General features: G+C 44.1%; 1 protein-coding gene across 4 annotated transcripts in view; it reads right to left on the bottom strand.

Moving 5' to 3' along the window:
• The window catches only part of ATP6V0A2 (ATPase H+ transporting V0 subunit a2), a 38,659-nt gene extending 23,630 nt beyond the window's left edge, over window positions 1-15,029 (bottom strand). For 2 of the 4 annotated variants that reach the window (XM_049698612.1, XM_033440743.2), the window contains exons 1-6: window positions 14,664-14,998; window positions 9,303-9,381; window positions 7,195-7,292; window positions 5,094-5,231; window positions 3,967-4,055; window positions 2,657-2,783 (exon numbers count right to left, since the gene is read on the bottom strand). In XM_049698612.1, the coding sequence (XP_049554569.1) occupies window positions 2,657-2,783; window positions 3,967-4,055; window positions 5,094-5,231; window positions 7,195-7,292; window positions 9,303-9,381; window positions 14,664-14,780 (648 nt within the window). In that variant the 5' untranslated portion in view covers window positions 14,781-14,998. Of the gene's footprint in view, window positions 1-2,656; window positions 2,784-3,966; window positions 4,056-5,093; window positions 5,232-7,194; window positions 7,293-9,302; window positions 9,382-14,663 lie in introns of those variants that run through there. The other 2 variants (XM_004276658.3, XM_049698613.1) reach the window with 2 other exon arrangements.
• Window positions 15,030-15,383: the final 354 nt, after the last annotated feature.

Raw genomic sequence — 15,383 nt, 5'->3', positions numbered from 1 at the left:
GAAACAATGCTGACAAAGGAGAAAATGGCTAGAAATATGCTCTGGGGTAAGGACTTCAAGGGGTCGACCCAAAAGGTATTAAACATGACACTATAAATAAATCCTCGAACCTGAGTAAAAGTTACCAAATCAAATCTCATATCCTCCCCAGAACAAGGACTAACAGAACGCACACTGAAACATAAATAGCGACTCTCTCTAAGCAGGAGGACTACAGGTGACTGATTTTCTTCTTCATGTTTTCTATATTGTTCCCAATTTTCTAATAACGAGCACGCATTTCCTTTGTAATCATGGGGGAGGGAGGAGTTGTAGTTTCAAGAGAAAATCTGCCAATTATACTTCAACAAAAAAATTAGAAGTGAAGAAAAAGTAAAGAATTTTTAAAATATATATATATATCTCTAACCATGTCTCCATATTTCTTCAGACATTTAATGCCCTTTAATAAATCCGGTAAAAACTCAGCACAAAAGAGCTTAGACACTGTATGAAAAAAAATTTTTTTTACAGAGTAAATGCTCTGCATGAGAATGATGGATGTTTTTTTAATTAAAGAAAAAACTCAAAGAACATGTAAATGCTGCTTCAGAACAGTTTTAATCTTCACCTTTACATAGAGAGGTCGTAATGGTCACAGGTGAAGGATAATCAACATATTGCTACTGGCAGTTTCAGGAGCCACAAAAAATATTACAGGTGTATGGTTAACGAACAGCTTGACTGATTAGATTTTCCGACGTGTGTGGTTTACTTAGTCTGAACCTTATGAAAATTATTTCACAGCCAAACTCCTTTAGGTGTCAAAACTATTAATCTTATAGCCAAAAATCCTGAGGCAAATCTAGGAAAGAAAACACGAACGCTTTTCTCAAAATTGAGAATCCCAAGCTCCTTTTCTACCCTTAGTAGATCAGTTCATCCTCACTTAGACCAATATATAATAGTTATTTTTATGGTGAAGTCTTTAAAATAAAAAAAAAAATCACAGCTATTTTAAAAGGTAATGATGGCTTTGGCTGCCCTGCTTCCCTTCCTGAATAATTCATTCCTGAAGCCTTAGATGTGCATTCGGGGATGGACCTGGGGGGGGGGGGAGGGCAACAGTGGCCCAGGGCAAAGTCAGAGCCCAAGCAAAGTGAGGAGGCCCTGCAGTCCACACTAGGGGACAACCCGGGCTGGGGGCTGGGGAACTCGGAGCTCCAGGCAGAGAGAGGAGCGGGGCAGCAGAGATGGGAAATCAATGGGCAGACTGGTCACACACAAGGGGACTGATCAAATCAGTACATTAACAATAATGGGAGCCAAGTTTCCCACCACTGAAGAAAGGAGTTACAAACACAGAAAGACAGAAACTTAGAATGAACCCTGTGGTGCTGGACTGGAATTGGATGTAAACTCACAGTTTTCATATATACACACAGGTACAGAAATAAAGCTGTGAGTGTGTGTGAGCCGTGTGCGTGTGTGCGTCCTAGAGCTGTCCACTGACAGAGCTGGGAACAGCGACACCTCAGTCCCCATGGGCACACCCGGAGACCGCATCCTGGCTTCTAATTACCGTTCTCCACTAAAGAGAACCAGGTTCCTTGGAGAAATGGCTGATTCCAGAGCTGCGTGAGGGAAATTACAAGATGAATCGGGACATCTTGTTATGCAGGAAAGCAAAGAAGCATTCAAAAAATGATGGGAACATGTAAAAAGAAGATAAAAGCCAGCTAAATGGGCTCCAATGGCCAAATCTAGAGCATGTGAATATCAAAATAAAGAATTACAGTAACAGAGTATAACTCATTGAATAAAACAGGAAATAAATTAGTGCACTGAAAATCCGATGAGAAATTGAGTACTTACAGAGTTTCAAAGCACCTCCCCCAAAACATGTACTAAATACAAAGGAAATGGAGTAATAAGTTCACAGTGGAGCAGCTTAGGAGTCGCTACCTTGAGCAAGTGATCAAAGTGAACATCACTAGTAATGGGACAAAGGAATTGTGCACCCCTGATGGGAAGCAGCATCACTTCCTGCCCAAGACACATAACTTGAATCTAACCATGAGAAAACATCAGACAAACCCAAACAGAGCGGCATTCTACCAAAATAAAAACCACTGGTCTGTAATAATTTTTAAATGTCCAGGTCATGAAGGTCAAGGTAAGACTGAGAAATTATCCCAGAATGAAGGAGACCAAAGAGACATGACAATTAAGTCTAAGGCCTGATTCTAAACTAGATCCCTTGCTATAAAAGACAGTATTGTGGGAATTCCCTGGCGGTCTGGTGGTTAGGACTCCGAGCTTCCACTGCAGGGGGCCCGGGTTCCATTCCTGGTCGGGGAACTAGGATCCCGCGTGCTGCGCGGCCGCAAATAAATAAATGAATAAATAAATGCCAAAAAAACAGACAGTGTTGGGACGGCTGGTGAAACCCAAACAGGACCTGAGGCTGGGAGGGTGGCGACGTATCCACGTCAACGTCCCAGGCATACTATGGCGGTGCGGGAGAGAGTCCTCCACGTTAAGAACTACCCCCCAAACGCATCCAAGGATGGCAAGGCACATGGTGGACAGCTCACTGAAGTGCTCCGCTCTGCGCTGTGCCTCCAGCTTCAGCGCAAGTCCGCCGCTGCTAAACGGGGAGGAGGTGCCCACTTACCGTTTCAGGGTCTTCCAGGGGCCCCTCCAGTTCTGCGTGCGTCACGATGCTGTGCCCTCTGCAGGCTCGCCACAGCGTTTTCCCGAATGCTTCAGCTTTCCCTTGGTTAATGAGGCCAGACACAAATCTGTGAGACACCAAAGGCTGTGGTCCAGTAAGCGCAATGAGGATTACCAAACCGCATGAAGAGGGCGGCAAAGCCCTTCACGCCTGCCCAAGTGCTGGCGATATCCTCAAAGCCCTCCAACTGCAAAATATCTGAAATGTTGCATAAAATATTTTTGAAACGTCCTCTTCAATGTAGAGCTGAGCCCATAATTTCGAGAAATTCTTGGAATCCAAAAATAAAACAGGACCTCGTAGCTGTGCCCTAATGTATTATACTGACCCAGTATCTTAAGGCCTTGGGTTTCAATGCCAGCAAGGGAGACAGGAGATGGGCTCTGGGTCGATATCAGGTGAAGAGATGGAACTGAACCCCCAATCCCCACAAAGTTGGGACTCTTGCCCCCCAACAAAGGGTTACACCTTAAGTGAATGGGTGGACTAGAAAAAAATCCACCTTGCAAAGGAGCCTACAAGCAAACTTGTTTATTTCGGCTTTGGTTTTGGAGAGAAGGGGAAGAGTGTTACTTGAGAATTTACAACCACATCTTAGGATGCATCAGGCAGAGAGAAAACAAACAGAAAAACAAAGAAACTCAAGCTGAGAAATTAACGTAAAATGATTCCAGGTAGGTAGAGTGCTCCCAAGTACCTGACATATGTAAAAATAAGTTCTCTCTGAAAGAGTACAGCCTCAAACTAAACATCATTGAATTCCTACACATAAGGAATAGAGGAACAGTTCATAATAAAAAGAAATCACAAATCACATGAGGAAACAAGTTACCATTAGTTCAAGTAAACAGAGAGAGTGAACAGTGGAAAGACACCCTTAAAATACGATTAATAAATTAACCAACTCAGTTTAGCCCCTATGTTTCCACCAAACAAAACAGGACTTGACGCTTCAATGACCAATTATTTTAGGCTATGGAGTAACGAAGAATGGCATAACTGGCATAAATTCCTCCTTTCCACCTCATTATACCGAAAGAAGAAATTTCCATCGTATTTAGCTAAAAAGTCAATACAGCTGAGTGATTCAACTCAACAAATACAGGAATACAGTGTTTTCTTAAACAAATATTCACTTTCTTTCATTCCATCACAGGCTTTCAGATGGTGGCCGTCCTTCCACTCAACACAGCTCGTCTCCCACTGACAAGAAGGACAGTGTAAAGCTCGACCCGCCAGTTGCCACTTACCCCAGTTTTGCTCCCAGCCTCTGCATACAGCTGTAGTCCAACAAAGAATCGTTCTCCAAGGGAGGGAATTCTTCGTAAGTGGGTTCAAACTAAAAAGAGATATGAAACCAAGTGTGTCTCACTGAAAGTGACACTTTAATTCTCAAGTCGTGTTTCCAAACAAGTTTGCAGGGCATGGGAACTCAGATTTGGGTGCCAAGGCCCCAAGGTAACTCAGACACGTAACTCAGCTCTGATAGATGAAGAGCATAACTTCCCTGTCCCTTATTTGTAAGCTAGTTGAAGACATTTACCTGAAAGTATAGTTATAATTTATGCCATTGCCTTAATTCAAGACAGAGTAACTGTATCAGAGGTCACCGCTACAGAAAGTGAAACAAAGTTCATAAGGGACATACGTCTCCCCTCTCTGATACTCAGCTGAGTACTGTGCTACTGCATAGGCTGTTCTTTATTCCCATACAGATTTTTTTTTTAATTCCATTACTCTCAGCAATTTGAGAAGAAAAAAAACAAACTAAATTTTAGAGTTTGACTTCCAGTGTTCAATTTTTTCTCATGATCATAAGATTTTTTTCAACTGCAAACTAAAGCATTTCATGAATAGGAAGTGGTTATGGTTAAAACCAACCAACAAAGGAGAGGCTTAAAACTTCTTTTAATGTCATATAATCCAACTGAAAGATAAAGGTAAGATCAAAATGTATCTGATTTTTTTTAAATGTATCTCTTTTTTTTTTTTTTTTTTTAATTTTTAGCTGCGTTGGGTCTTCGTTGGTGTGTGCGGGCTTTCTCTAGTTGCGGCGGGCAGGGGCTACTCCTTATTGAGTAAGGGGAATCTCTTCCAATGAGGAAGTCCCTCTATCTCTTTTAAAAAGCAACACCTCTATAGGAGTTAATAACAAAACCCAAAACTTTACGAGAACGAGAATTTTATAAAAGAAATATACTTCTGGGACTTCCCTGGTGGCCCAGTGGTGAAGACTCCGCGCTTCCACTACAGGGGCCACGGGTTCGATCCCTGGTCAGGGAACTAAGAACCTGCGTGCCGCGTGGCGCAACCAAAAGAAAGAAAGAAAGAAAGAAAGGAAGGAAGAAATGCACTTCCTCCCGAGCATCGCCAGCACCTGCATGTCGCGCCTGACGAAGGCCTTGCTCACTCGCAGCACGTGGGTGTACTCGGTCAGCTCCAGGAGGTTCTTCCTCAGCCTCTCCTTGTTCTTCGTGACCTCCCTCAGCTCAGCCTCCAGCTTCTGCAACTGCTCCTGAAATGAAACGGCAGCAGGGTTAGTTCCAAGTCTGGTTCTAATACTCTTTTCACAGTACCCCAGAACTAGTAGAGGTTTTAAAAAGCCATAATGTATGAGAGTTTGATAGGGATATGAAAACATGCACAGGTTTTTGGTTTTGTTTTTTTTTGCGGTACGCGGGCCTCTCACTGTTGTGGCCTCTCCTGTTGTGGAGCACAGGCTCCGGACACGCAGGCTCAGCGGCCATGGCTCACGGGCCCAGCCGCTCCGCGGCATGTGGGATCTTCCCGGACCAGGGCACGAACCCGTGTCCCCTGCATTGGCAGGCGGACTCTCAACCACTGCGCCACCAGGGAAGCCCCACACACAGGTTTTTAAAGTCCATCATCTGCTGCTTCATATTAATTCAGGTACCTGTGATGGCAAGCACGCAGATGCCGTGATGACTATGAGTGCCCTACGGCTGGACCCAATCTCTAATCTCAGGTCCTATCATTTCTTCTCGTTTCCCTTCATCTGCTTATCCATTACCAATACACCAAAGAGTTTTCCTTTTTCAAGACTACATTTCCTTTTATTTGCAACATAGAAAAATTTTAGATAATCTTTCCCAAACATATTATTCCTGGTCTCTAGCTTAAGAGCTTCTATGCAGTTTCACTTAACATAATTAATTAAGCATAAAAATACTTGAGAACGAATCTTCTTTAACAATTAGTTATATACCAAGCATCCTTAACAATCCTTAAGTATTAAAACGATAGAAGCAGAAATCTGTAAAACAACCCACGGTATTCAGACAAATCACCTGACACGCTACATTCAGTACTTGTGTTCTGCCTTATAAAAACGATAAGCAGCCAGTAATCACTATATTTGTAATTACATCAAAAGCGACACACCAAACAGGCCAAGCCAGATGACTGCTCTCATCTGACCGTACAGTTCTCTCTCGAGTCCATTCATATACCAACTGTTAAATGACATCCTCCCAGAAAAACAAACAGAGCAGCCAGCAATGGAATGGTCCTAATTATACAGTACTAATTGTTTCAGAAGAGCTGTAAAGGGCTCCAGTCTATTTCCCAGTGTGATGAATTATCAGATGATTAGAGCAAAACCTCAGGAGATAATTCATGGGGGGGAAGGGGGGATGCTAATGTACAAGCCAGTGCTCTCACGGTGGTGGGGGACTCCAGAAGAAGGAATCTCATTTGCTGCCCATAGGGAACCACCTAGCACCTTCACACGAGCTTCTGAAAATCAGAGGGGGAAGGGCCAGGGTGAACTGGGGAGAGTGCGAAGGGCACAGGCCTGAAGCCTCCATGTGCAGCAGGAGAGGCTTGCTAAGGCCTGCACAGGCCCGGAGTCACATCACATGAGCCCAGATCTCACAACCTAACTCTTGTTAGTCTCTGTTCAATACCACCTGTCTTACATTTTATTTTTTTCTAATATATTCTTTTTTTTTTTTTAATTTATTTTTATTTTTGGCTGCGTTGGGTCTTCGTTGCTGTGCGCGGGCTTCTCATGGTGGCTTCTCTTGTTGTGCAGCACAAGCCCTAGGCGCGCGGGCTTCAGTAGCTGTGGCTCGGAGGCTCTAGAGCACAGGCTCAGTAGTTGTGGCACACGGGCTCTACAGCGCAGGCTCAGTAGTTGTGGTGCAGGGCTTAGTTGCTCCACAGCATGTGGGATCTTCCCGGACCGGGGCTTGAACCCGTGTCCCCTGCATTGGCAGGTGGATTCTTAACCACTGCACCACCAGGGAAGCCCTGTCTTACATTTTAAAAGAAAACCGAATTCCAGTTAAAATTTATCACAGATAACCTGTTACTGAGAATTAACCATAATACGGTCTTTTGCTTTTCATTCCACGGTTTTGAGAAGAAAGGCAGAAAAGCACAAGACAATATAAAGTAAGTGAATAAGCAGTCTCTGAGGTTAGTGACCTAAAACCGCTTCTTCAGAAACCAGTTACCTGCATTTCGAGCACTTGTTTAAGGGGTGGTGCAGGAGGACTGGTCTCTCCCTCAGGGAGGGGAATATCAGCTCTATTAATTTCCTGCACCAAATATGCTGTGGAAATAAAAGTTAAACAAATTAGACTCAAAAACTTACTACAGGACATTTCAGTGAGAACATTTTACATCCCAACCTTTCCCAGGTCATCTAAAAACTAATGTCTAAATGCATAAAATCTTGCCTGTCGCAACTGACTGATAGGATGCCTTCTGCAGCCTTGTTTCCAAAGATCTGCAAAATAATGCTGCCTAGAGAGATCAGCGTGCAGTGACAAAACAAACAGTAACCTGGATACACATTTTCTGAAATTCCCCACGTCCTTCATTTCTAAAACTCTAGTTAAAGAACTTTGGAGTCACAGCTGCCTCTGCACCTGTATAGGAAGCAGAAGGTTAAGGACACACTTGGAAGTGCAGGAATAATCCAATGATAGACCTATAATCGTCCCCACCAGAGACGTTAGTGCAACCTCCCTGCAGACACCATTAGGAGGAAATACACATCCATCAGGAAAAACACATCCTCTATCAGTCTCCTCTATAAGGAGGAGACCACAGGACAGAAAGTCAGGTTCTCCTGAGTCCCCAGTTAGCCGTGATGTTTTAACTTAGAGCAACTTACACTGCCTTCTCTACTTACATTAAAAACTAGATTCATGAAACTAATAATGAACCAGCCAAAAAAAACTTAATTTCTTTAGTTTACATTTTCAATTCCATGAAGCGTTCTTTTCCTTAGGATAAAAGTCATAATACCTGGTAAAGTCATTACCAGATATAATATTTTGGAGAAATGTTAACTAGTTATTTTATTAGAAAGAGAGAGAGAGAGAAAGAGAAAGAAAGAAAGGAAGGAAGGAAGGAAGGAAGGAAGAAAGGGAGAAAGAGAGAGAGAAAGGGAAGGAGGAAGGGAGGAGAGAGGAAGAAAAGCGATGATGTCTTACCCATAAGATAGCAAAGGAAGCACTGGGTTTAACAGCTTTCTGGAAATGGATGTAAATTTTTTTAACCTATCTTTTATACCTAAATTTACTTGAGAGTTCATTTTCTTTTTAAGTCTGCATTCTTTTTGAAATAGTCTAAGCTACAGGAAGTCCTGGACACATCTAATGTGTTGTCACTCCTGCCCCGCCTTTGAAAACTCATTCCGAATATACAACCTGTCCAATGACTTATATATATGGCAAGGATGGGGATGTGGTATCACCCTACCCTACATGATCCACACAAATAACTGGGACCTCAAACAATATGCAGACGACTAGACTTCAGATGACTAACAGGTTTCTTTCGATCTTAAAAACCCCCAATTAAAAAATATAAAATCCACAATAATTAACTGCTATTAGAAATCATTCCAAAAGTCATCTTCTCTCCCCTCCTCAACACTCTCACTCCCAGGTTTTTCTGTTCATCCCTCTAAAAACAAATTTGGTACTTTAGAAAATTACTGGCATCGTTCTCCCCTCTCTATTTCAGTCAGAATTTCAAGGTTAGAATTGATAAAGACTATTTTATTTTAGGCTAAGACGTTAAAGGTTTTACGGCTGAGTTTTAATGGTTAACAGTCAGAGAACACTGATCTCTACAAAGGAAGCCCTGAAAAAAAGGAAATTATAACCAATGTATCTGCCATTTCCTACCTCCCCTGTTCTCTGATAAAATTTTAAGTAATCTATTAATGTGTATACAATGTTTTTAAGTTATAATAGATTACAAGGGATTGGCTAAATAAATTATAGCACATTAATACCATAAAATACTATGCAACCATTATAAACAATGATGAGTCAATCTGTTTATTGACATGAAAAGATGTTAAAGTACCATCAAATGAGAAACAAAGCTAATAACAAAATAACCTGACCGTTATGTATGTAAATCCTTACTTTTATAGATGAACAGTAAAAAAATATATAAACCTACATAATAGTGAATACATGAATGGTGAGAATATGGACGACTTCTTTTTTCCTTTCTACTTGTCTAGATTTTCTAATTTTTCTAAAGTGAACAAGGTTTACTTATATAACAATAATTATTTAAGTTATTAAAATAAACTTACCCAATATTCGCTCTAGTTCTTCACACCTCTTCACCTCACCAACAAATTTTCTTTGGAAAGAACTTACATTCTGGTTCAGCTGAGAAAAAGATGAAAATTTTGCTTTGAATTTTCTCCAATTTAAAAATAAATTCGATTTTATAAATAAAATATGATAGTCAAGGGTTTGGGGGGAAGCACATCCTCAGACACTACTGGATAGGAGCATAAACTGACACATCTTTTCTGGAAAGCGATTTGGCAACTGTTACCAAAAAACCAGCCTGAAAAGTATCCTCTGGCCCAGAAATATCCCATGAAGAAATTCAACCTAAAGGAACAAACTATGGATACGGACCAAAATGTATCTAAAAGAGCATCCACCTCAGGGATAGAGAAAAAATGCTTAACAGTGGAAAACTGGTTAAAGAAATCACAGTCTATATCCACACTGGGGAACACTACTCAGCAGTAAAAAGGAACAAACTGACACATCAACATCACAGAGGATGTTCAGAAACATGATGTAAATGAAAGACACAGAAGACCACATATTGTGTGACTCCATGTCTATGAAATGTCCAAGAAAGGAAAACCTAGAGGCAGAAAGTAGGTTAGTGACTGCCTGGGTCTTGGGGTAGGGAGGGGGATGACCTGTAAATGAGCATAAGGGATCTTATTGGGATGATGTGACGGCCTAAAACTGGATTGTGGCAATGGACGTGCTACTCAGAAAATTTTCTAAAAACCAACGAATTGTACGCTTGAAATGGGTGAATTTTATGATACACATCAATAAAGTTGGATAAAAATTATGGTTCAGTAATATAATTGATTACTATGCACTTATTAAAAATTATGTTTTAAATGATGAGGTATTTGATTATATTAAGAAATTATTATTAAAATTTTTAGGTATGATAATGGTATTGTGGTTATGATTTTTTTAGGGTCCTTACCTTTTAGAGATACTTATTGAAATATTTATGAGTGAAATTATACATCCGGGATTTGCTTCAAAATGATCTTGTCTGATGGGTGGGGTTTTTTGGGACCACAGGACTTTTGAGATCTTAGTTCCCCAACCAGGGATCAAACCCGGACCCGGCAGTGAAAGCGCCGAGTCCTAACCACTGGACCCCCAGGGAAGTCCCACCATTGGTTTATAATATGGGTCCACAGTTCACTGTTCCCATATACTCTCCCCTTTACTTAAAATCTTATCAGGACTTCCCTGGTGGTGCAGTAGTTAAGAATCCTCCTGCCAATGCAGGGGACACAGATTTGAGCCCTGGCCCGGCAAGATCCCGCATGCAGTGGAGCAACTAAACCCATGTGCCACAACTACTGAGCCTGCGTTCTAGAGCCCACGAGCCACAACTACTGAGCCCCTGTGCCACAACTACTGAAGCCCACGCACCTAGAGCCCATGCTCCGCAACAAGAGAAGCCACCGCGATAAGAAGCCCGCGCACCGCAACAAAGAGTAGCCCCCGCTCGCCACAACTAGAGAAAGCCCGTGCGCAGCAACGAAGACCCAACGCAGCCAAAAATAAATAAATTTATTAAAACAAAAACATCTTACCATATAAAGCTTAAAACCATAAAAAATTGTAAAACAATATTTAATAAAATGAGGAAATTAGTCATGCATGATTTATGTGTGAAAAAAGACTAAAGATATTATCAGTGTGGCTCCAATTATCTAAAAATACCTATGTACATACATTTTAAAATATTACTAGAGGGATTCCCTGGTGGTGCAGTGATTAAGAATCCGCCTGCCAATGCAGGGGACACGGGTTCAAGCCCCAGTCCGGGAAGATCCCACATGCTGCGGAGCAACTAAGCCCGTGCGCCACAACTACTGAGCCTGTGCCCTAGAGCCTCCGAGCCACAGCTACTGAAGCCCGCGCGCCTAGAGCCCATGCTCCGCAACAAGAGAAGCCACCGCAATGAGAAACCCGCGCACAGCAACAAAGACCCGACGCAGCCAAAAATAAATAAATTTATTTTTAAAAATTAATAATAATATTAGAAAAATAATGTTTGATTGGACACTATGAACCAAAAAGGTAAAGTGTTTGTTTCTAGGTAATGGGATCATGGAAATTAGTATCTCATGCTTCCCAAATTTCCCACAATGGACGTATATTACTTTCACAATTTTTTAAATTACAGTAATCATTCATGTTGAAAGGCATTTGGGGCAAGAATTTTACCTTCACTCCGTGCAGCATTATACTGGCACTCTCAAAAAGGAGAATTAGAAACAGCTTGGCATGAAGCTGCTTGAACAACCTGAGAATGTCTATCCCAAAGGCTTGGTTCTTGTTCAGTTTTTGGAAATTATTTTTAAAGAGTTAACCAGAAGAAAGATAAAAATTTGAATTTCACTTGTTTGTCACATTCGCATTCATTTCCGGAAGTCATATTAATCCAAAGTAGTAACCACTTTCGAGTCCTAATGATTCAGACACAATCTATCTCAATAGAACTAAGAATGAGCAGAGGAAGCTACCCATCAAAAAGCTGTCTATTAAGACATGACTTCTCAGTTTCACTGTCTTTTTCGTCAATATCAAACACTAACACAAATTGGACACTATGGTTCCACACATAGAATCTTCACGAAGAGGCAAATTTCTGTGGCAACAACACACAGGATTGGATCTGACATCCACCGTCACCATCTTACACAGTACGTTAACTGGTTTTTTCTGTTGCATGGTTTCTTTTATAAAGTTTTGCTTCTATTTTCTTTTTAGGGAGGCAACAGCACCTTTAATTCCAGGCTAACGCTATGAAGTACATTTTTTTAATTATTTATTTATTTATTTATTTATTTATTTTTGGCTGTGTTGGGTCTTTGTTGCTGTATGCAGGTTTTCTCTAGTTGTGGAGAGCCAGGGTTACTCTTCGTAGCGGTGCGCGGGCTTCCCATTGCGGTGGCTTCTCTTGTTGCGGAGCACAGGCTCTAGGCGCGCGGGCTTCAGTATTGCAGCATGCAGGCTCAGTAGTTGTGGCTCGCAGGCTCTGCAGGCTCAGTAGTTGTGGCACACGGGCTTAGTTGCTCCGCGGCATGTGGGATCTTCCCAGAGCACGGATCGAACCTGTGCCCCTGCACTGGCAGGCGGATTCTTATCCACTGCGCCACCAGGGAAGCCCTATGAAGTACATTTTAATGCAGATTCGTTTTAACACTAACATTTAACCTAGAAAAACCAGCAGAGGCTGCCTGGTGCTGTTGTGACTGGTATCCACGCCACCCATCTTCCCACTCCAGCAGCTAACGGACAAAAGGTGAACGCTGTCCTCAAATTCCAGACGCTTAGAAAAGAGAGATGGACTTGCCCTTCACTGAGTCCTACTGGTGAGTTGAATAACCTTTCTTTTCCATGTCTTCTCTTTGGCTGTCATTACAGAAACCCTTGCCCTGCCTCCTCTCCCTTAGAAGGATCACTAAAAGGAAAGGCGGAAACTCTCCAGCCTGTGCAAATCAGAAAAGACGGATGTCAGGGATCCCACCTGGTGAGCACAAAGTCAGGAAGAAATTCCAGAAGAGCAGAAGTGTCAGGTAACAGAGCTTTCTGCACTAGCACCGGTGCTGCTTGACAGTCATCCCAAAGACAGACAGACACACACACACACACACACACACACCCCTGAGCTCCGAAAACCTAGCATCACACAAAGAAGAGCTCATTTTAACACGGCAGCTTTATTTTACTTCTGGAAAAAGATGAACTGCACTTTCTTTTTCTTTCCCCAATTTTCAGTTTAAAAGAATCCCAAGTGTCCCCTACTACCTAATGTAATGGCACTCAATGAAACTTGCATCTTTGCGGTAATTAGGGCGTTTGTTCAAACCTCTAAGATTTAAGCTTGCTTTAAGCCTCTTGGCCTGAGTACTAACAGGAGGGAAGAAATCAACCTGTTATAAAGAAGGAAGCCCATTTCTCTCACAACTGTTTCCTGAATCTTTCGGGTGCTACTAAGTCACAGCTCAGCACAGCAGCACCTGCCAGCAAAGTGGGCACCGCATGCTGAAGCCCAAATGGCTCCAGGAAACAGGAAGAGCTGGGCCTTCTCTGCAGCCTCGCCTCCCACTCAGGAGTTTCTCTCTGACCTGGCAGTTGCCTTCTGAGGCCAACCCAGGGATCAACGACACCAGATCTTAGGTACGGGTGGTTCCCTCTTGAAACTAAGGAGCCCTCAGAAAGACGAAGGGAAACCAGAGGAGATGAAAGCTGGGTCCCAGGAAATAAAATGTTCATCCAAGTGAATTCCAGTTCAATTAGCAAAGGTCCTGCTTCATAATCTCCCTTTCACACTGCTCTTTTCCTTCGTGGCACTTATCACAGTTCATAATCAGTGTCTCTCCTACATTGTGAGCAACAAAAACACAGGGACTTTGTCCACCCTGCTCACTCCTGAGTCCCCAGCACCAAACTCAGTGTCTGCAACAGAGCAAGCACTCAATGAAAGCTTGTTCATTCATTCCACAGAGGCATACTAGTACCCACAAAGTCAGGGACTGTACTCAGGAATCAGGAATAAACAAGGCAGGCAAGGCCACTACCCCACCCCGGGGGGGGCTGACAGTCCACGGTGGAGACAAACAATAAATAAACAGATATATAAACAAGGGTTTATTACTACTTGCTGGGAAGACAAGTCTCATTCAACAAATTCTGACTGCACTCCAACTCCTTCCTAGGCAGTGATATGTACATCATCAGGTATCGGTGAACAAAAACGACAAAAATCCCGCCCCTCAGGAGCTTACACCAAATTCATTCCCAGTTCAGGCTCCTGGCTCTTCCAGTTCCCTCCACCTGGGAACTTGTTCCCCCAGATCTTCCCAGCGCCGGCTCCTGCCCATTCAGGTCTCAGCCCAAGAACACTTCCTCAGAGAGACCTCTCTGACCACCCCCAACTGAGGCACTATCTCATCCCCCCGTTTTATTTTCTGTATAGCACACATATTCCTGTTTACGTATTCATTTGCTTAATACTTCTCACGTTCCCCCTGCCCCGTAAGTTCCAGAAGGGCTCCAAGAGGCCTTATCAGAGTTGTTCTCCCGCTTAGCCCAGTGCCTGGCCCAGAGTCGATGCTCCGAAGCATCAGATGGCACGACCCGAGTGGACGAAGACGACGCGGAGCGTTCCTAACTAACCCGGCCTGGGCGGCCGCGGACCGAACATTCGGCGACCCTGGGCTCGGGCCCCGCTCTGCGGAAGTTCTGGCCGGAAAGTGGACCTCAGCTTCCCCGTATGGGAAATGGGCGCCCAGGCGCCCACGGAAAGGAGGCCCGAGCGAAAGGCTCGATGCGGGAGTTCCGCGGGCAGGTGCGGCCCGCATCTCCCGGGCGACACTCACGTCTCGGAACTGGACCAGGCCCTTCTCGCCCAGGGCGCTGAGGCACTCGTAGGCCGTGCCGGACTGCAAGAAGAGCTGCGCCAGGCACATGGTGTCGCTCCGGAACAGGGACCCCATGGCTGGCCGGCCCGCGCCCCCGCGGGGCCCGAAGGGCGGCGGCGGCTCCGGGCCGCGCGGGCCCGCACGGTCAGCTGGGGCGGCCCGGAGCTCGGGCTTCTCCTGCGGCCTGGCCGTAGCCCCGCACCATGGGACTCCGGTCTGCACCAACTACCCCCGGTCCCGCCGCCGCGGACGCCGCTCCAGGCGCCGCCAGAGCCGCCCTCGAGGCCCCGCCCCCTGGCTACAGCCGGTTCCGGTTCCGCCCCCCCCCGCGCGCTCTTGGCCCCCCCCCCACGCCGGCCGACCAATGGCGCCCGGAGTTGCGGACGACGGCGGCGCAGGCGGCGGGGCCAAACGGCGCAAACCCGGCGGCATTGCGGTGGGTCACGGAACCTGTCCGGACTCCGACCAAAAGCTGCCACTCGCTCCAATGTTCACAGCTTTTTAAAAGGAATTTTACTGAGTTTACATGCCATAAAGTTCACCCGACTAGAGTATACAATTTTGTGATATTTAGTAAAGTTACAAAGTTGTGCAGCCATCGTCACGATCAATTTTAGAATATTTCCATCAACCCCAGGAGGATTCCTCCTGCTCGGCTGCAGTCAATCCCCTGCCCGT

This window comes from Orcinus orca, chromosome 15, assembly GCF_937001465.1.
Source record: "Orcinus orca chromosome 15, mOrcOrc1.1, whole genome shotgun sequence".
Taxonomy (NCBI): Eukaryota; Metazoa; Chordata; class Mammalia; order Artiodactyla; family Delphinidae; genus Orcinus; species Orcinus orca.
Note: the sequence above shows the minus strand (reverse complement) of the source record. Positions and strands in the feature narration are given on the sequence as shown.